Source organism: Pristis pectinata, chromosome 26 (genome assembly GCF_009764475.1).
Source record: "Pristis pectinata isolate sPriPec2 chromosome 26, sPriPec2.1.pri, whole genome shotgun sequence".
Taxonomy (NCBI): Eukaryota; Metazoa; Chordata; class Chondrichthyes; order Rhinopristiformes; family Pristidae; genus Pristis; species Pristis pectinata.
Window position 1 is genome coordinate 25,175,441 of NC_067430.1, and position 23,098 is coordinate 25,198,538.

The window sequence follows — 23,098 nt, forward strand, 5'->3', positions numbered from 1 at the left end:
CAGTATATGGAGCAATAGATCCTCACAGTAATTCAATTTGGAACTTCCTGATACCAACCCACCTGTGCAATGAGGAAATACCAGTCTTCCTGCTTTCTGCACAGCCAGAACTTTTAAAGACAATGCTCATAAGGACAGTGCAGAGGATTGAAATCCAAGTATCACCCATTTCTGCTCCACCACCAAACCCACCTGCCACCGAAACACCACTTATTGAAAGACTTTCCATCTTGTTACCAACCTACTGCCATTCAAAGCTGTAGTTTAATGCATTAAAATCAGTGCTGTCACAAGATCTCAGTTCATGGGAAATATTTATTCCATGTGAAAAATATACCTCAAGTATAATTATGTACGTTTATATTCCAAAATGAGCTTGACTTTTGAATCAAGCTTTGCAGAGAGGGAGGTATCAACCTGAGCTAGATAGGAACCAACTGCAAGGTGGGGCTAGGTGTAGAGGCTGATAAAACATTCAGATTGTACCTGTAGGGCCACACTGACCCAGTCCAGGATGATTTACTTAGCAAGAAACTTTTGAAAAGTTGTGAGCTTCAGATACAATTATTTGATGTTTTATCCTCAAACAGATTACAATGGATTTGAGACTATTATACGTGAAGTGATGGTCAGATTGATGTGGAAAAAAGTTATAAATATTTGGGCTGGGTAGGGTTCAGACTGGCCATTGTGGTGTCAGGTTTTAATGTTACACCCAGGCACTGTCTCGCTCCACTCTTCACTAAAAGACACAAGCATCTTCACAAATGCTTTCCAGGCAGATGAGGTTTGATTAATGCAGTTTACTCTGGCTTTTCCTTTTAAAAAAAGTTGCCTTGTCTTTTAAAGCTGCTTTAATACACATTTGAAGGAACATTGTACCAGAGCAGAGGTCAAGTCTGGCACTACAGCTCTGTGTCTCCCACCAAATCAAGTATTCAGCTAATTTTTCCTCAAAAGGATGTAATGTCCTCTACCCCAATTAGCACTCCGGTAAAGTAGTCTGTGCCCATCAACCCACGTTGAACTCTCATTTTGCTCTCTGTGTGGAGATTTTTAAGTGGGTGGCTCCTCTTCACAGGTAGATAACAATGAAGGCACTAAATTGGATGTGAAGTGCTTCATCTTGGCTTTCCTCACTCTTTGATGACAATCAGTGAGCTTGTAAAGGACCAGTTAGACCTCCTCTTGGCCACCCAAACTCCAGCAGTGACAGCAACAACATCTCAAACCTCTCAGAACACCGCAGAAATATACTGCCAAGGACGAGGCTATTCAGTCCACTGCACCCATGCCAGCCCATATGGACCTGAGGTTTCTTCTCAATTCCCATCTACTGATCTACAGCCATTCAGGCAACAGTTTTTCAAATGCTCATCTAAGTATCTTAGATGAGCATTTGAAAAGGAGTTTCTGCCCCCACCACTCTGTCAGGCACCGAGTTCCAGACTGACCACCAATGGGTGGAATATTTTCTCCACTCCCCTCCTCTCTATTATATCAATTAACTTAAATATATGCTCTCCACTGCCCAGTTATTGATATCCCTGCTGAGGGATATACCTGTTTATCCTTTCTAGATCTCTCAATTTCATCTACCACGTTTAAATCTACCCTCAGTCTCCCTTGTTCCAAAGAAAACTGCACCAGCTTAATAAGTTTCTCCTCAAAACCATAGTTTTCCAACCCCGGCATCACCCTACATGGCATGTCTTAACAAAGAGGCTGGATACTTCACTCTGATGAGGCACAACATGCCATGAGTGAGGCTGTGAGTAGGGAGGAGGATATAAAGGGATATAGGCAAGCTTAATGAATGGCAACAATAAGGCACATGCAACATAATGTGGAAGAATGTGAAGTTATCCACTTCAATCGAACAGGAAGACGGCGTGTGATCGGGTAGTTGATGCTCCTAAGGTCCTGGGTATCCTTCTGCACAAGTCACTGAAAGCCAATATGTGGTGCGCTAGCAGTTGGGAAGTATCAGTATGTTGGCATTTATTACCAGAGGATTTGAGAACAGGAGCAAAGATATCTTTCTGCAATTATTCAGAGCCTTGGTGAGACTGCACCTGGTGTACAATTTTGGTCACCTTTGCTTAAAATGAAAACTTGTACTTGCCAGATAAAGAGTGCAAGAAAGATTCAGTACACTGGCCCCAGGGGTGGTAGGTTTGTCCAGAGGGGAGACCAGGCCTGTATTCTCTCGAGTTCAGAAGAATGAGAGATCTCTGAAACCTACAATATTCTCCCAGACCCTGACTTGCTGGATGTAGGGAAGATGTTTTCTTCTGGCTAGAGTCTAGAACCAGAAATCACAGGAACACAGGGGCTCTTTAAGGACTGAAATGAGGAGAAATTTCTTCACACAGGTGGTGAATCTTTGCAATTCTCTATCCCAGAAAGTCAGAGTTTCTTCCAAGCAGAGAATAATAGGTTTCTGGATATAAAGGAATCAAGGGCTCTGGGATAGTGCAGGAAAAAAGTTACTGGGGTAGATCAGCTATGACCCTGATGAGAGGTGAAGCAGAATCCGTGCCAGAAGGCTCCTCCTGTTCCTATGAGTCACTTGACTAGATCTTCCTCTAAAAGCTGGGGACAAAACCCCTCAGTCCATCTATGACCTATCAGCTGAGGCAACACCACAGAAAGGTATAGGGAAAGTAATGGAAAAGGAAAAGAAATAGAAAGCTGTTCATAGACAAGTGACTAACCCTTTCACTGACTCAAGAATAAGGAACATTCCCTATTCACTCATGCCTCCAAATCAATCGGCTGTGGGTTAAACCCCATCCCAAAAACTCAAGCACAGAAACTTAGGCTAACGCTCCATGTGCCACCCTTCAGATGAGACATTACGTTGATTAAGATAGATATAAAAGCTCCACAGTACTAATCCCAAGAAGAACAGAGGAGTTATATCCAGAGTCCTGGCCAATTCCGATCTTCCAATATCCTGATCTTCATGATATTATTACTTGTGGTAACCGACCCTGCACAGACTGGGTACATTGCAACACTTACCACCCTTCTAAAGCACGTCGCTACTTTGAGACAGCCTAACAGGCGCTACAGAAATGCAAGCGTTACGATTCTTTGATAATCTAGAGTAAGGATCTGGGCAGTTAATTTTAACAAAGAAACAATAACATTAATCGGTGCTGAGTGCACAATGTGCAAAGCCCAGTCACCCCGGGGTGATACTCACTGAGCCATGATGAAGCCTCGCCTTGTGCCGTCCGGATCTGATTTTCCCCTCCGTCGGTATCAATTCCAGACCCCGCCTCCTATTGGTCAGCGCCCGATTGCTACATCGCGTTCCGTGAGGCGTCGCCCTCCGATTGGTCGATCTCGCGTGTCAGTCAGGACGGCTGGGCGGGGTGTCAGCGGCTCCGCGGGTAGAGCAGAGGATCAATCGATCGCAGGTTGCAGAGGGGTGGTCGCTGACGGGCACTCCAAGTACCCGGCATGGAGAGAGATGATGGAGCGGAGTGAGGGCGGCTCCAGCAGCGGGGGTGAGGTCCTCGGAAGGTTGGTTGAGGGCCGGGCATCGATTCGGTCTTTGCTCTTTTGCTTTGGACGGATAGCCTGAGCTCAACCAATGTCACCGGAGAGGCGGCAGCATCAGTTTCCTGCAAGTCAACATGACTTTACACTTTGTGCAGGAACGAGACTCGGAAAGAAATGTTTGCATTTCGTCTGGAACTTCCAGGACATCCCAAAGTGACGTTTTGTGCTGTAGCGTCAGAAACCGAGCTCCCGCAAATAGCACTGGTATTGGAATTGGTTTATTATTTCCGAGATGGAGTGAAAAGCCTTTGTTTTGCGTGCCATCCAGACAGATCATGGCATACATCGAGGTGGTAAAAGGAAGACAGAATGCAGAATATAATGTTACAGTCAAGGAAAAAGTGCAGTGCGGGTAGACAGCCGATCTCCCAATCTACACAGGAGGTAGATTGGGTGATCAGTTGGTTTATTGTCACATGTACTGAGATATAGTGAAGAACTTTTTGCGTGCCATCCATAGAACACTACAGCACAGTACAGGCCCTTCAGCCCACAATGTTGTGACGACATTTTATCCCGCTCTAAGATCCATCTAACCCTTCCCTCCCACGTAGCCCCCTATTTTTCTATCATTCGTTTGTCTAAGAGCTTCTTAAATGTCCCTAATGTATCTGCCCCCACAACCTCTGCTGGCCGTGCGTTCCACGCACCCACCGCTCTCTCTGTAAAAAAACTTACCGCTGACATCCTCCTTATACCTTCCTCCAATCACCTTAAAATTATGTCCCCTCGTGTTAGCCATTGTCGCCCTGGGAAAAGGTCTCTGACTGTCCACACGATCCATGCCTCTTATCATCTTGTACACCTCTATCCAGTCACCTCTCATCCTCCTTCTCTCCAAAGAGAAAAGCCCTCGCTTGCTCAGCCTGTCCTCATAAGACATGCTCTCCAATCCAGGCAACATCCTGATAAATCTTCTCTACACCCTCTCTAAAGTTTCCACATCCTTTCTATAATGAGGCGACCAGAACTGAACACAATACTCCAAGTGTGGTCTGACCAGAGTTCTATAGAGCTGCAACTTCACCTCACAGCTCTTGAACTCAATACCCCGACTAATGAAGGCCAACACTTCTTAACGACCCTATCGACTTGTGTGGCAACCTTGAGGGATCTATGAACGTGGACCCCAAGATCCCTCCATTAACCTTGTATTCTGCCTTCGAATTCAATCTCCTGAAGTGTATCACCTCACATTTATCCGGGTTGAACTCCATCTGCCACTTCTCAGCCCAGCTCTGCATTCTATCAATATCCTGTTGTAATCTACAGCAGCCTTCTACACTATGCACAACACCACCCTTTGTATCGTCAGCAAACTTACTAACTCACCCTTCCACATCCTCATCCAAGTCATTTATAAAAATCACAAAGAGCAGGGGTCCCAGAACAGATCCCTGCAGAACACCAGTGGTCACCAACCTCCAGGCAGAATACGCTCCATCTACCACCACCCTTTGTCTTCTATGGGTGAGCCAGATCACACAGATCATTCCAAACATAAGTACATTGAGGTAGTACAAATGGAAAAGCAAAAACTGACTGCAGAGTTTAGTGTACACACAAAAAATTTTGCAGATGCTGGAATCTGGAGCAATACACAGAATGTGCTGGAGGAACTCAGCAGGTCAGGCAGCAACCACGGAGGGAAATAAACAGCGACATTTCGGGCTGAGACCCTTCATCAGGACTGGAAAGGAAGAGGGCAGAAGCCAGAATAAGATAGGGGGAGAAGGAGCGGGTGGGAGGAGGGATAGGGGGAGGAGCACACGCAGGCAGGTGATAGGCGAGTTCAGGTGATAGGTGATTTGCAGAACATAGTTCAGTGCAGGTAGACAAATAAGGTGCAGGGGCCACGATGAGGTAGATTGAGAGATCAAGACTTCATCTTTATCGCACAAGAGGTCTGTTCAACAGTCTTACAACGGTGGGATAGAAGCTGTCCTTGAGCCTGGCGATGCAGGTTTTCAAGCTTTTATATCTTCTGCCTGATGGAAGGGGAAGAAAAGAAAGAGTTCATCTTTCAGTGTACGAGAGGTCTGTTTAAGCGTCTGATAACGGGAATGGCAGCTGCCCTCGACTCTGGTGGTTCATGCTCTCAGGCTTTGGTATCTTCTGCCCAATGGGAGGGGGAGAAGAGAGAATAACTGGGGTGGAAGAGGTCCTTGATTATGTTGGCTGCTTTCCCGAGACAGTGAGAAGGATAGACAGCCAGTGGAGGGGAGGTTGGTTTGTGCGATGGACTGGGTTGCGTATGTTTAATGTTAATGATTGAGGTATAAATACTGGCTAAATCTTGGGGTGCAACTTTGCTCTTCAAATAGCATCTTGAGAGAGTATCTTAGAACAGTGCCTCTGGAAGTGCAGCACTCCCTCAATCCTGCACTGCATCAGCCCATTCCCTGGCATGCTCGATCTTCTACCTCAGCGAGAATGGCAAAGCACAGAAAGCAGTGGTTCTGAAAGGCAACTAGGAATGGGCAATTAAATGCTGCTCAGCCTGCAAAACCGACATCCCTTGAATAAAAATCTTAAAAAAACAGCCAGTGTTTCTGGGAAAGATTAATTTGTTGTGAGATTAATCTTCCACAGCATCTTGGGTATAGAGGTTGATCTTAGCAATTGCAGAGGCTTTCATTCAATTGATTCCACAGGTCTGGAGTAATATTTTTCATTAATTCACAGGATTTGAGGGGTTTAGACAGGGCAGATAGCAGGAAACCTTTCCCCAAAACTGTGATATAGATATAGGGTAAGGGGGAAAATGTTTAGACAGTATTTGAGGAAAAACCTCTTCACCCAATGATAGTTGGAATCGGAGGTTGAGTGAGCTGGGGCTTTTCTCTTTGGAGAGGAGGAGGATGAGAGGTGACTGGATAGAGGTGTACAAGATGGTAAGAGGCATAGATTGAGTGGACAGTCAGAGACTGTTCCCCAGCGCGACAATGGCTAACACGAGGGGACATAATTTTAAGGTGATTGGAGGAAGGTATAAGGGGGATGTCAGGGGTAAGTTTTTTTTTACACAGAGTGGTGGGTGCGAGGAACGCACTGCCGGCAGAGGCTGTGGGGGCAGATACATTAGGGACATTTAAGAGACTCTTAGCTAGACACATGAATGATAGAAAAATAGGGGGCTATGTGGGAGGGAAGGGTTAGATAGATCTTAGAGCAGGATAAAATGTCGGCACAACATTGTGGGCTGAAGGGCCTGTACTGTGCTGTAGTGTTCTATCTAATCTATGAGTGGTGGAGGCAGATACTCTCACAACATTTAAGTATGTGGAGGAGCACTTGAATTGCCAACGTATGGAAGGCCACTGACCAAGTGTTGGTAAATGGGATTAGCGTAGACGGGTAATTGATGATCAGCAGGGACACGGTGGCTGAAGGATCTTTGCTGTATGACTCCATGAGAATTGGATAGTGCTGCTAAGGCCGTGATTCTTTGACCAACACCTGAACTGATTTACTTGGTGGGCATTTTTGGAGGGCAGTAACGAACCAACCACATTGTCAGGGGCCTGGAAAGACATTGGGCGAGGACAGCAGGTTTCCCTCCCTAAAGGATGTAACGAATCTGATGCTTTTAACATTAATGTGCTAGTTTCATTGCCACCGTTATGGATACAAACCTGTTGCTTCAGTTTATTCAATTTCCAATTGTTGTAGAAGAATTTGTACTCTGATCTCCAGGCCATTAACGCAGACCTTTGTTTTACTTGTCCAGAATACAACCATCCTGCTATTGTTGACTTGTTCACCAAGGTTGATGAAACGCTGGGATTTAAAAATTAATTTGAACTCTACATTTCTGGGAAAAGATATGGGGCATGGTTTTGTTTACACTAAAATATGGAGAGGCTGAATGGGAGCAGGAGAGGCCGTGAGATTGGGTGTTTTTTTTTAAAAAGTTGGTGGGATTGGGCAGGCACAATAGTGTAGCAGCTAGCATAACACTATTACAGTGCCAGCGACCCGAGTTCAATTCCAGCCACTCTCTGTAAGGAGTTTGTACGTTCTCCCCGTGTCTGCGTGGGTTTCCTTCCACATTCCAAAGATATAAGGGTTAGGAAGTCGTGGGCATGTTATGTTGGCGCCAGAAGTGTGGCAACACTTGTGGGCTGCCCCCAGAACACTCTGCGCAAAAAGATGCATTGCACTGTGTGTTTCGATGTACAGGTGACTAATAAAGACATCTTAATGATATTCCAACAGCTTCAACATCACTTATTGATACTGGATTTTTAGTCCAGATGTAATTAACCTAATTTAAATTCTCCAGTTGCCACAGCGGAATTTGAACTTGTGTTTCTGCGTAATTAGTTTAGGCTGTTGGATTACTCAACTGGAAATGCAATCACTATGTTCCTAAAGCCTAGTGCAGATAGAATTAAGCTATTTGTTTTCCGTACATCATTAGGTAAAGATGCTGTGCTCTGTATTGTTTGAAGTGCTGAATCTACAGTTTGGCAATCATTCCAAAGTAATTCTAACTAGATCCATGTGGTGCTATAATCAAACTGCATTAAAAGATCTTGTGTGTGGCTAAAATACTCTCTTTACGTGGTACTTGAACACTTCACCTGGATTGATACACAGATGTGGTACTGAGGAAGTGTTGCCATCCTTCACATGAGACGTTGAAATCAATTTTCTCTGCTCGAAGAGATTTTACACACACTTTAGAAGAGCAGTGAGTTCTCACATTATCTTAGTATTAATTTTCTAACCAATACTAAAATCCCATCAAAAAATAAACTCCTGTGGGTTGAGCAGCACCTGTGGGGGAGAATTGATGTTTTGGGTCAAGACTGCATCAGGACTAAAATCCTAATCACGGGGCTCTTTGCTGCTGTACGTCAGCTTGTTCCACAACTCCTACTGATATTTCTTTAGAGCAGTAGCCTTGTTGTAAAAATAATTGGTTGGCAGTGATGTATGCCAGGAAATCCCAGGAACATGAAAGGCATTATGTAAATGCAAATTCTTTTATCAATTAAAATGACTATAAGTATTCTTCAGTTGGCTTCGCCTGACATCATGCATTGAAGTAGTAAATAAAAAGGCATTTTATCTTCTATATGCTCTGGCTGTACTTTTATTGTTACTTCATTCACTAAACAGTTCAGTGGCGCTGGTTACCATACACAGAATTAGATATCTGCTTTACACGTCTATGCTATACAGCAAATGGATTATAATTAGTACAAATACATGAAATATTTACATTTTTAAGTTTTTATACCTCAAGCTTGGTTCAACATATATTTACAAAATAAAAATTATGAATGTGTAGCCACCCTTATGAAGTATAATAAATAATATACAGTGTTGATGCACTCCTCTGAAGGATCAGGTGTTGATAGGAAGCACAATAAATCAATTTGAACTAAAGTATTATCTTGAGCTACAATGGTTTGTGGTTAACCAGCCACAACAGACTAAAGTTAAAATTAAAAAACACACAGGTAAACTGATTACCAACACATTCAGTAAACCTACGAACAGCAGCTATTTCAGTGACCATTCTCCCTCACTTTATTTTGAGGGAGACTGTGTAACTCATTCATTCAAACAAGTTGCATTTCAAGTTAATAATAAAAAAAAATCAAATCTACAAAATCATTTCTTCTCAGCATGACTTCCAGTAAATAACAGTGTGGTTGAAGTGGTCTCAACAGCTACCATGTAGCTGAAAAATTAGTGGAGGTCTGATCGCTGGTTTAGATGGTTTACATTTTTTTAAAATGTAAAATACACCAATGTTACCAAAAAAAATTTGCTGTATGGTGCTAACTTGCAATCTTGCTAAGCAGAAAAACAGAAAGCCAATTGTTAGAATTCTGTAATTCTATTTTCTTCTTTGCAGTCACAGAAACCAAGTGGCTGTCTATTTTACACCCCAAGGTGCAGTATGATGAGAGGGTACACAATATCCCATAGCAATTTTAAAATCTCTTCTGTATCAATTACTTCCTTAAAACATGTGCAATTTACCGCAAACAATTCTCACAAAATAAATAGTGCATTCACTATGCACCAACTGACAATTACACAGAACACAGTAAAAGTGGGAGGGAGTGCAGGGAGAATATCCTTGCTCTGATAGAACCTTGGTGCATCTTTTAAGCCGTGAACAGATTCTGGGCTCCCAAGTGAAACTGGATTTTCAATTTAAACGACCTTACAATGTTAATAAAATGTGAATATGTACATCTACCTGACCTGGAACAGATAGAAGGTGAAGGAAAGGATTTCTATTGCACTAGTTTGATAAGATAGACATAACTCATGTCTTTTTTTAACATTCCACCTGTCTGCCTTTTCTGGGCCAATGCAGCAGCACTAAGATCAAATAACTTTTTTTGAACATGCTCTATTATTATTGTTGTTCTTTATTTGGTAAATCTCATTTAGTGCTAGATGCAAGACAGACTCTAATTTATCAACCAGTTTATTTATCTAAGATACAATAGACAAAAAAATATGGTTATAAAATATGGGAACATTATTTCTCCAAGTGTAAACTGTGGGATATCACTGGCTCTCAGACAAGATTAGCAGGGATGTCTAATTTATTATCAATGCAGCTCTTCATTTCTATCCTTGTACTCTTGCAGTAGAGCTACTGCTGTTTACATGGTGATGCAGTTTGAAACATTGATGAAAAGTGCAAGACGTTCAAATTTCATGCATTTAGTGAAAACGTCCAGCTCACTAATCAAACACTTTTAATTCATCTCTGCTGCTACCTGTCAACTTCAGATGAAGAATGCAAACCCATGGTAACTACTTGATAAGCAGCCAAAATACACTGACATGATTTGACAATAGCCAGTTGCTTAGTGCATAGAAATCGATCAGTCTTATTTTTCAGGCAACATATGGTGGAGTAATTTCTATCAATCAACTCTTTTGTTACCCATGCTCTGGAGGTTGCCCGGCCTCTGGCATGGTGTGTCCCACTGAACGCTCTGTAGGCTGGCTAGCTTCAGGCACCCAATGTACTGAGTCAGCAAGACAAAGTTACTTCGTTTATCTTGCTTCTTTCACACCAACGTCCACGTGTTGCAAATTCCTACACAGATTATAAGCAGTGGTGCTCGTCCTTCCATTGTTGAATATTGAATGATAAACCAATGAAATTTTACCAGCTTTTAGTTTTGTGTCATCTGTTAAACTTTAGAGATTTTAATGTGAAAACTATCCTTTCATTTCTTCAAGACTTGAATATTTTTAATGAAGAAATACAGCTGTGGTAGGTTTTAACAAATATAGAGCAAAATACATCTTCACTTAAAAACCTACAACTTAAAAAGGGCTAAATTTAAAGTAAAATAATGTGCTTTCATTTACAAGGGATCAGCTGCATTACGTGTGCTAAACTGTGTTTAACAAGTTCGATTCCTTACACTACAAGGTGACCTTGGGCACTTCTACCTTTACAAGAGTGAACTCCATGATCTGTAGGTTTGCTGGCCTCAGTCACGCGCTCGTTCTTTTACAAAGGTTTCTGCAGTTTAGACGTAAAGTGCTCGAGGCCAGTTAAACATAAAACTGTGTAGTATTAGGAGTCCAGAGGTAAGGGGACATTTTTATAGAATGCATAATGTCGCTGATCTTGTAAATAAAAGTGAATTTGCTGCTTGAATTAGTCCCTGCAAGGATTCTGTGGCTCCACTTTATTTTAACCAAAAAAAAGACACAGATAGTCTCCTTCTGTGCCATATGTGTCTATGATCCGATGGCTCAGTTCTATGTCCACAAGTAGGGTACATTAAGGACACAATGATGTGTCCATACTCACGAGTCATGTTCTATCTGGAAGAAGTGATGGATTTAATATTGGATATGGATATTATGTATTATTTGATTTACTAGGTTTATACAACTCATTATTTCATTATTTATTCCATATTAATCAAGCTGTACTACTAGTGACAGAAACCCAGATACATCTCAGCTAATAAAATAAATATGCACTTACCTTAAACTTTCCTATTATGGATCATTTTTATTACAAATTTAACTTTTAAAAACAGCAGCTGATGGCAGATAAAATCAAGCTAGGATTTAGGGAATAGGGAGCTTATTAAGACTGAAAATCCAGTTTCGAGATTTAAACAAGAGTTGTTTTTTCAGGTATTCAGAGCAAATATCGAACCTTCTCCCGAGGTCATCCCATAGCGGAATAAAACAAAACCGTAAAAAGTACACCAATCAAATGCTGCCGCCGAGTTCTCAATTGATTTGCCAAACCCACATTCATCCCGGTAACTCCTGTAAGTAGACAATTCAATCAAAATGGCCCCTCCCCCACTGTTCTGTAAACGTTCAACATATCTCCTTCATTTCTACTCAAGTAAATCAGTGCTGATCAACAACTAAAGCAGCTTATAGTCACCAGGTAATTGTTCTATGAAAATCCAGTCGATACCATCACCAGGATCCCTTTTGATCAAACTCTCTTTTGGAAATTATAACCTTCAGTGATTTTTTTTTTAAAGAAAACGTGAATGTATACTGTACGATAATCAGCAGTGATATCAAGCATGGGTGCTGGTCTGTTGACTGCACTTGACCATAAATGTTCTGTGAAGTCCAGTGCCATTGCCTGCGTCATTACTGGGGAAGTGTTAGTGACACGTGAAGCATTTGCAGGTGGTTGATTGCATTTCCTCACCTGAAAGCAACCAGAGGTTTAAAATAAGTCCTACGATGAATGGAGGTCTTTGAACCTGCCTGGGGAAGCCAGTATTAATTTGATGAGCCAGATACATTTCATTCCCGTGGGAGGATGCCACATAATAGCCAAACACTGAATGATTTTACCATTTAAAAAAGAAAAAATTACATGTCCTCACTCGAATCATTATAGTGCCATTAGCCAATGATGAAGCATCTTCAGATATCACTTGATTCAGTCAACCTGAAAGTTGGTGGGATTGCTCTTGGGGATATGGTGAAGGGGACAAACGCAAAAGGATTTGAGAAATACTGAAATGCCATTGCCTTTAAACAGGTCTGTGCTCAGCTTGTCATGTGCCGGGTTAGGTTGAAGGGACAAGGCAACTTGGCAAGCGATACTTCAGCAGATGCTTCAAGGATTCTTCACTGAGCACACACCCAAGAAAAATGGGTTGTGAAAATTGAGAAAAAAAAATGAATGTGAAAATACAGGGGAATAATGCACAATGAAACCTTCTTCCAGTTAAACTGTCAAGATTGCAACACTTTGAAGAGCATCTCATGACATTTCTGAGCCCAGACGGCAAGATTCAGCCTGTATACAGCTGCTGCCATATGCTAACTCAGGTAGCCCCAGGTACAAATATGCACCTTCAAGAAAGGTCCTCCTTTTTATCCTGCTGCTTTCTAAATTGCCTCTTCCTTTCGAAGAGGAAGCTTTACCTGGAAGTCATCCAACAGAAAGGACAGCACTGGGTAAGCACCTTAATGTGACTTAACAGATTAGGAGACGATTTTGTTTCGAGGACATCTGGTTGTATGCGAGAATGCAGCTTGGTGCATGATTTCTCGGAGTACTTTCAGCTCTCGATGTGGCAGGGAGGTCGGCTATTTCGGGATATTACCCCTGATCCACGATAACTATTCTCCAAAGAACTACTCATCACTGAAGTAACGCCGGCATCTTGTCACTTGGAAGGTTGAGAGTCACGTGCATTTCTGGACAAGTCCCACTATTACATAAAGAAGGGCACATCGCAAACTTACACACTGTTCCTGAAAGGAACACCTTCCCTAAAATACCACTCATCAGACAAGAGCCTGCCTCTCTTTTTCCTGCCTCATCTTACAGCTGCCAGACCCTGAAGCCAGTTGCAGTCATCATGCAGTCACAACTCATAGGCTGCAGTTCAATAGGTAGCACAGACAAGGACGTCCTACAGACACGAGAAAAAAGCAGGAATGGAAAAAGGCGGTTAATCGTGCACGCACTCGACTATCTTACAACATGCTACTACCAGATTTGGAACGGATGTAAAGAAAAAGCATTTTGTTAACGAGAAAAAAAGAGGTGCTTAGACAGGGAATTAAGCCACAGGTCTACATGTACAAGAGAAGTGGTCAAGAATCACTAAGGTTAAGAGCAACACTTGAATGTTCAGAAGGCAAGTCAGAATAACTACGTCATTTCTTGCTCTCTGTGGAAGGTTTTCCTTCACATCGCTGGCTGCCCTGAACGTCGCCTAGCGAGTTTTGACCTAAAAAGGAAAGCAAAATACATTCACTAAATATATGAAGGTACAGATCCATTCCAAAATCAAAGAAAAGCACCAGTAACTTACATGTACAGAGCAGTGTTAATGCTGTAAAACATACCAAGGCACTTTCAGGAACTTTAAGAAATTAAATGCGATACGGTGTCACATTAGCTTTACTTTTATAATTAACCTAATTGAAATCACTGACTCAAATGTGCATTTAAAAGTGATTATCTGGCAGACATTTATGTTAAACTCTACACATTTTAAACTACTCTCTGGAATATTATAAATGAATCTAAATACAAGAGGTAAATCCTTGTTGGAAACAACCAGTAGTGACTTTTAAAAAGTGGACAAGCACTAACATTGTCCCTTACAGTGGTAGTGCCAGACTAGCAGATTGTATTGATGATCTGATGTTCCTCCAATTAACACCCAAACATCCTTTACATTTCCGTTCCTGTTTAAGGTATCAATTAGGAGCTGATCAAACATCAAAGGTAAATGTATGGGGACGGTCACTTCTAATTTACAAAGCTGAGCAGGGTCACTGCTCCAACTCATCACATTAACAAGGTCACCACCAAATGAAAGGAAAAGATCACAAGTGGAATAAACCTCTGTGAACCAGCTCCCTCTGGGACTTTGGTAGTGCCGGACTAGCAGATTGTATAGACTATTCGATGTTCCTCCTATTAATACCCAAACACACATTTTGTTTAAAAAAAGAAAATGCTGGAGGAACTCAGCGGATCAGGCAGCATTGACGTTTTGGGTCAAGGCCCTGCCACAGGAGGAGAAGTAGCCTGTATAAAGAGGAGAGGGAGAGGTGAAGGGGTGAGACAGGGGCCGGCAGGTGATAGGTGGAGGAAGAACGTAGTCAAAGAACAGTAGAGACCATAGAGGGGGAGCAGTGAGAGAGGGACTCACAGAACTCCCATTGAAGAGAGGAGGTAAACTTCTTCAAAGAAAGCATTCCTTGAAGAGATGGCAGTAAAATGGAAACGCAAGGGACACATACTTTGAAGAAATTTTCCCCTTCTCCAACAAAAGTTTTGTGAGTCCCTCTCTCACTGCCCCCCTCTGTGTTTTCTACTACCCTTCGATCACATCCTTACTCGACCCATCAGCCTCTGCCTCACCCCTCCTCAGCTCCTTCAACTGGCTGATGCAAGGTCTCAACCAGAAACATCGACCGTCCCTCTGCCTCCACAGATGCTGCTCAGCCTGCTGAGCTCCTCCAGCAAATTGTTTTATGCACCAGATACCAGCATCTGAAGGCTCGTGTCTGCACTTTGTGTTCATCTTTCTTTTTGAAACATGCTGTCTGAATAATGAGTGAGCCAGATGCCGAACCATCAGAATTTCAGAACAATCGGATGCCAGTTTATTGGAGTTTTAGTGGAGTTAATTTAATGACAAGACCTGCAGTGATTTGACTTTTTAAGGGGCTCCAGACAAGTAACTTGCTTCCAAAGCAATCAGATTCATGAAAATAGTTACAGCATAGGAGGCCATTCAGACCTTCAAGTCCACATGGGCTAGTCCCACACCCTGCCCTCTTTGCCCACCCTGCAAATTCTTCCTTTTTAATACTTATTTAGCTTCCTTTGGGATGCCATAATTGCTACCTCTGTCAGTGTATGCTCATTTAGCAACTGCCAATTAATTGTTTCTCAATTAATAGTATTGAAAATGATTGCAATCATGAGATATTTCCTGAAATTCTATGGAAGAGTTTGAGGGTAGTGCCAGAAGACGGGGCTTCTTGAAATGAGGTAGCACTCAACTACTATTGAAACTGATACATTACCTGATTGAACCAGCCAGCAATGGATTAAAAGCATACAACCAATCATACATATCTTTGTCATTGCTCGCTTGCAGAAGTATTCCACGATGTTTTGTGCACACTGCAAATGTATTAGCTGTCTGTGGAGGGAAAAATAAACAAATAGTTATGTCCTAAAGATTCCAAACTCAATTTCTTGATTTCTTAAAGAGTTTTTACCGGTATCCATGGACAAGGAGTGCTGCAATTCTGAACGCATAATAATTTAAAAGTGTGCTCTCACTACAACTTTCACTTCTGCTGCTTCATCTTCATTTCAGATGAAAAAGAAGTTTCATAAGTACTGCAAAACATTCCACTGTACTTCACAGGAATTTTATCAGACACTGAGCCACAAAAAGAGATATTAGTGCAGATGAAAGTGGTAATTTTTTTTTAGGAATGTAGAGGTTTAATGAGGGGATTTTAACCAGCCAAGCAGCCAATCTTTATGGGCCTCATCAACAGTGCAGACTATTTAGCTGTGGCTACTCACTTACCTACTACTCTTTTGATGGCAATCAAAGTGATCATAGTGTTGCTAAGCTGAGGTAGTGATTAGGGTTGTGCCGGTTGGTTCAAGAAGCGAATGGTTGAAGGGAAGTAGCTGTTCCTGAACCTGGTGGTGTGGGACTTCAGGCTTCTGTACCTCCTGCCCAATGGTAGCTGTGAGAAGATGGCATGGCCCAGATGGTGGGGATCTTTGATGACGGACGTTGCCTTCTTGAGGCAGTGGCTCGTGTAGATACTCCCGATGGTGGGGACGAATGTGCCCGTGGTGTATTGGGCCAATCAACAGACCTGGGCTGTGTGGAGGGGTGGATTCCACCAGGTTTCTTAATGTTAATCCTACAGCACTGGACTCCAACACCAAGGTGCAGTCTGAGTGTTGTGCAGAAGTTCAGTACTTCCATCTTTGCACACACTTGTTCCCAGGTAGTTCCAAACTTCTGCACAATTTTGGAGGAACTGATGGCTTTCTTGAGAAAATGTTCATGTCATTAGGTCTTAAAAATTTTAACACCAGGTTCAGGAACAACTACTCTCCTACAACCATTACGTTCTTGAATTGACCTGCACGACCCTCCCTCAGCAACAAACACTACGGACCACCTCTTGCATTACCGCGGACCTGTCTCTGATTGCGCCTTTGGTTTTTGCACCAAGGTCTGGTTTCTCCACAGTATTTTTTCCTCTCTCACTGTCTTGTAGAATTTACATTCTGTGTGTTGTCTGTACCTACGTGCCTGTGATGCCGCTGCAAGCAAGTTTTTCACTGTACTGTAACCTCATTGTACTTGTGCACATGACAATAAACTCGACTTGATGCGACTTGACTTGGAAAGTACACTGATAAGCAATGCAACAACTGACTGACCTTCAGCATTGCCTGCTGATCTTCACTGTATTCCACGTGAGCTGTGGACAGATTTAGAATGCCTCGTTCCACGGGGTCCTTATCGCTGTTGTATATGAACACGTATGGACGGTGAATAGCAACATAATGTTTCACCCAAGAATTAGACTGTGGCTCCATGAAATGCAGGTATCCTTTCTTTGACACCACGGGGCTAAGGCAGAAAAGAAATAAAAATAGTTGGCGTTTTAGCTTCTAAAAATACATCACATCTTGGAATAGACTGAAGTTGATAAATTTCGGATTTGGCAAGAGGGTGTTACCCAGTTCTGATCTCTTCGATATCAGGAAGAAGGTTCAGGAATTCATTCTTCCCGGCTCTGGCCAGGTATGAAGTTTCCACTCGAGTAACCATGGGGAAGCCATCGAACTCCACGCAGGGACTAGATGATCGAGAGTTGGCTTCAGGAGTCCTGTAATGCGAACACACTTCCATCTTAGAAAGCAGCACAGGCTGAAGTACTGGAAATACCCACACGGCACTGGTATTGGTACAGCATTTATTTATTGGTTTGCTGATTGTGGACATTGGTGGCATGGCCAACATTTACTGCTCGTCTCAAATTGCCTTTGACAGACAGGTTAGCTGCCGCATTGAACCACAGCAGATTTAAGAAGTGCTGTTGAAGGAGCCTTGGCGAGCTTCTGCAGTGCAATTTATTAATGGTGCGCACAGCAGCCACAGAGCGTTGGTGATGGAAGATTAGAAATTGTTATGTATTAAGTAAAAACAGAAAATGCTGGAAACGTGTCAGGTCAGGCAGCATCTGTGAGAAAAGAAACAGTTAACATTTCAGATCCAAGACCCTTTGGCTATTTTCATTTCAGATTTCCACAGGGACGTTACTGGGGCTGGACGGCATGGGTTCTAAGGTGAGGCTGCATAGGTTGGGGCATCTTTCACTGGAGCGTAGGAGGCTGAGGGGTGACTTTATAGAGGTATATAAAATCACGAGGGGCATAGATAAGGTGAATGGTCACAGTTCTTTCTCCCCCCTGTAGGAGGGTCTAAAACTTGAGGCCATAGGTTTAAGGTGAGAAGGAAGAAATTTAAAGGGGAGCTGAGGGGCAACGTTTTCACACAGAGGGTGGCGGGTATGTGGGATGAGCTACCAGAGGAAGTGTAGAGGTGGGAACAATTACATGGTTAGGAAAGCTTTAGAAGGATATGGGCCAAACGCAGACATTTGAGACTAGCTCAGGTAGGCACATTGGTCGGCATGGACAAGTTGGGCTGAAGAGCCTGTTTCTGTGCTGTATAACTCTATGACCTACAGTTTTTTTGATTATCAATATTTTGACAAGAAGTGTGCAGGAGAGCTTGAAGCAGAAATGCAGAACACAACCCTTCTACTGAAGTAGTGCATAGAAACAGAAGGAGCCCTTCCGAACGAGGGTCAAGAAATCCGGAAGCTAGGGTGATGGGCACGATATTGTGCTGAGCTGGTTCACAGCAGGTGTTTCGCTACCCCCTCCCCACCCCCCCACAACTGTTTCATCCATTCAAGATTTTATTAATTAACTGGGAATAGAGAGGATAAATTAGGGATGAAAGTTATCAAGGATAAAAAAAAAACTTCCTTTCTTCGAGTGTGAGTAACACCACCAAACTTAATGAGCACAAAGAGGCATTTGTCCTTCGTTTTAAACTTACTTTTGATCAACTGAGTTACACCTGGAATCTGCTAGTGACGGGCAGGTGGAAGAAGGGGTGAGTGTACTGCTGCTGAAACTCGACACGGATGCATCACGACCAATGGGAGAGTTCACATCGGACAGCTGAAACACAGAGAATATTTTAATAACATTCTTCTTCCAAACAACCCTGAAATTGTATAAAGTGTCAAATGTGCACTGTTTGGTATACAACAGATCCCAGCCATTTCACGATTACAAAAAATACTCTGCCAATTGGCCCAAATCTGTAATCCTCAAGTTCTACTGCCTTCTCCTCAATGAACAAGGAATATTCTTGGAAAATAATATCTTGTCTATAGAATAATATTCCTCAAAAAACAGATACATTTAAGCATCCTATTCCTTAAGTTATCAGTAGAAGTGACCACTTTTTCCAATGGGTAACAAAGCTCCTTATGCTGTTTAACAAGAAATCAGTACTATTTTAGGTGTCACCAAAAGATTTATTCAGTGGTAAAGATGTTCTATGCAAGGTGATGAGCAAACACAGGTGTATATTTATTTTTGAGGGACTTCGGCCCAAAACATTTGAAAGACTTTGAAAGGAAATGAGATCTATAAGTAAGAATTGTTACATCAGACAGAATATTAGTGAATATTTGATAATTTGTTAAAGATTTTCATCAAAGTATTGCAGAAAAGAAGACTGGAACTCAGATACTTATCCCCTACAAAACTGATTTATCAGCTTTTTATAACTTTTTCCCCATTTTCAAATCTACCAGCAATTTTTGTGCCTCAATAAAACACATGGGTTTAGAAATTGCATCCTCTAATACCTAATTTTTGTGTGCTTCCTGATCCAATTTCAATGAAAAACAAAATGCAATTAGAAATCAAGGACACAGATCCAATGTCATATTCGCTGTGTGTGATGACCCAGAAATGCACTGCTGGGAATCAGATGCGTACACTGAGAGGCCACATACTTCTCTGCATCATCCGTAGACTGCTTTTTGTGTTACAGCGGAAGGTGAACCAATACTTACCTTACTGTCACTGATGCTGCTGCAGACTTGATTCAGTTCCCTATTGAAGGTGTGTGTTAGAAGTCGCAGGCACTGAAAAAAAGATTATTGCACATCAAGAACACGTCGACCAGGTACAAAACAGGTCAAAGCTACTGATAAACAAAGACGTGCTTGACTGAAGAACGAAAGCACCAATAATTATTTTCTGCTGATTGTAAACTGCGAGAATCTAAAGTGCAACCAGAATTACAACAGATTACTCCATGCTGTTTTGGGGGGGGGGCGGGGTGGTATTCTCTTTCAGGACAAAAAAAATCTGTGGATGAAACACAAACAACTCCACTAACATGTTTCATATTGCTTTTATAAAAACACTTAAAATTCAGAGTGTCACCTATGCCTCAGTGGCAAGACAGTTGGCTCTGATCACAAGGTTGTGAGGTCAAGTCCCAGAGCAGAGACAACGAGCACAAAAATCTAGGCAGACGCCCCAGTACAACGTTGAAATAGTGCAGCATTGCCAGAGTTGGGATCTTTCTCAAGAGGCATTAAATGTCTGTTCTCTCCGCTGCAGGAAATAAGTATCCATTAAACCAGCACACAGAGATGAGCAGGACTAGCCCTTCTGTCTAGAGTCATAGAGCTACACATAGAGTCATATAGCACAGAAACAGGCCCTTCGGCCCAACTGGTCCATGCTGACCAAGATGCCCATCCAAGCTAGCCCCATCTGCCTGCATTTGGCCCATAACTGACTAAACCTTTCCTCTCCATGCACCTGTCCAACTGTTTTTTAAAAGTTGTCCTTGTACCTGCCTCAACCACTTCCTCTGGCAGCTCATTTCATACATGTACCACCCTCTGTGGAAGACAGTTGCCCCTCAAGTTCCTAATAAATCTTTCCCTTCTCAGCTTAATACTATGCCCTTTAGTTCTTGATTCCCCAACCCTGGGAAAAAGACTGAGTGCATTCACCCTATACAGAACGGAAACAAAGCCTTTGGCATGACTTGTACATACCGACCAGGGTGCCTATGTAGGCTGGCCCCATTTGCCTGTGTTTGGCCCATATCCCTCTAAACCTTCCCAATAACCTTGGCCAAAATTTATCCCTCATTCAACATATATTTTCTGGTCATTATTGTATTGTGTATTATTTTGCTGTGAAGTGTCTTGGGACATCCCGAAAGGAACAATAAAGGCACTGTATATCTTTCTCAGAAGCCCGAGGTTGACCGACTCCACAAGCAGTCTTCACTGTGCAGTACCTTGGTTGCTAGTTCCTTCTCACGGTCCACTAGACTTTGAATGTCTGCAGAGTCATACCCACTGCTTTCACTGGGGGTAACAGCACTCTCGAACGTCGTGGTGGAGATCTGTGAGGAGATGCTTGTTGAGGTGCTGAGTGTCCCACTGCTCATACTCGGAGAGATGGAATCGCAGAGAGATTTCGGGGCCGTTTCACTGAGCTTCTCTCGCAGCAGTAGGAGATGGCGTGTCCGCTCAACCTAAACAAACATCATTGAACATAAAAACCTGCACCACACAGAACTCTGAGAGAAACTGGTGCTGGATCTAGCTAGTGGGTCTTAGTAGAGCCCAATGCATTATGCCTTAAACCAACCCAGAATTCTCTCCTTAAAAGACACTGTCAGATCTGGTTATTTTCGAATCCGCAGGTTCTTTCAGGAGTCCAAGAATGAATTGAAAACAACTTGGTGCTTCACAAAGTTTTATTGGAAAAGTTTAAATCAAAGAAACAGTCACAGAGCGCATGGCACTAACTTTACTAGTGGGAGATGAGCCGAGACAAAGGAATAAAAATGAGCTAGGGCCGGTGGGGGGGGGGGGGGGGCGCAGGGAGAAAGAGAGAGGGCGCGAGAGAGATGGAGCAGCGCGAGAGAGTGATTAACAAAAAATGACACCTTTTATGCCTAAGATACCAATAGTCCAATCAGAAAACCTATTAGATACCTGTGGCAAAACCAGTGAGAAAACACGTATTCACCTGATGGACGAACCAATAAGCTATAAAGTGCTTATACCTTATACAGCCACTTGAGGTGTATTAAACACTATACATGTTAAAAAAACTACTTAAAACAGTCGAATCCAACAACACGATGTGCAGTTTATAGATTTTCCACATACCCCTTTAAACTTTCCAATTTGTTCCAGTATTACAGAGCCGCTCATTCCAACTGGGTCCATGGGACAGGTAGGTGCAGCTGCCTCACCAGTCCAGGGAACAAGGTTCAATCCTAACCTTGGGTGCAGTGTGTGGAGTTTGCACATTCTCCTTGTGACCATATGGGCTCCCACCCCCCTGGTGCTCCGCTCTCCTCCCACATCCCAAAGACTCATTGGTAGGTTAAGGGACTGCTGCAAATTGCCCCTCTGATTCATGTCGCCCAAACGTCGAAGATACTGAGCAACCACAATCTTCCTCTGGGCCACAAAATTCCGCAGATCCCCAGCCCTCTGGGCCACAGAATTCCACGGATCCCCAGCCCTCTGGGCCACAGATCCCCAGCCCTCTGGGCCACAGAATTCCACGGATCTCCAGCCCTCTGGGCCACGGATCCCCAGCCCTCTGGGCCACAGAATTCCACGGATCCCCAGCCCTCTGGGCCACAGAATTCCACGGATCCCCAGCCCTCTGGGCCACGGATCCCCAGCCCTCTGGGCCACAGAATTCCACGGATCCCCAGCCCTCTGGGCCACGGATCCCCAGCCCTCTGGGCCACAGAATTCCACGGATCCCCAGCCCTCTGGGCCACGGATCCCCAGCCCTCTGGGCCACAGAATTCCACGGATCCCCAGCCCTCTGGGCCACAGATTCCCAGCCCTCTGGGCCACAGATCCCCAGCCCTCTGGGCTAAAGAAGTCTGAAAATTACCTCATGCAAGAGATCCAACTTTTCCAGCTCCCACTGGTGTTCCAGGATGAGGCTATCCCCACGGGGTCTCCATCCGGCCAGATTCTCCTCTCCTCTAACGTAGGCAACTGAGGTATCTAAAATTTTTCTTCGCCTTCTTTGCATTCCTGGGAAGTAACAGAGTATTATTCCCCTATGTCAGGCTGTCCAGTTTACATTAACACTCCACCCACTGCTTTGAGTGAATTTTCAGTCAGGCCACTGGAGAAAACTGAAACTGGGAATAGGTTATATTGGTAACCTTGAGTGATGCTCTTCCTCAAATGGAGACACATGTTCTACATTAAGCCGTAATGTCCCAAGTTGCTTCACATTTAACAATGTGTTAAATACAAAGGCAGTGACACAGCTGCTGCCTCGCAGCTTTGGTGAGCAGGGTTCAATCCTGACTTCTGGTGCTGTGGGTGTGCAGTTTGCAGGTTCTCCCTGTGGCTGTGT

General features: G+C 43.2%; 1 protein-coding gene across 1 annotated transcript in view; it reads right to left on the minus strand.

Annotated features, from left to right (window-relative positions):
- Nucleotides 1–8,644: 8,644 nt before the first annotated feature.
- The window catches only part of kif1b (kinesin family member 1B), a 229,691-nt gene continuing 215,237 nt past the window's right edge, over nt 8,645–23,098 (minus strand). The window contains 8 exon segments of the mRNA XM_052039294.1: nt 8,645–13,802; nt 15,619–15,737; nt 17,015–17,207; nt 17,317–17,466; nt 18,708–18,832; nt 19,741–19,812; nt 20,991–21,230; nt 22,622–22,767. Of these exon segments, the coding sequence (XP_051895254.1) occupies nt 13,760–13,802; nt 15,619–15,737; nt 17,015–17,207; nt 17,317–17,466; nt 18,708–18,832; nt 19,741–19,812; nt 20,991–21,230; nt 22,622–22,767 (1,088 nt within the window). The 3' untranslated portion in view covers nt 8,645–13,759.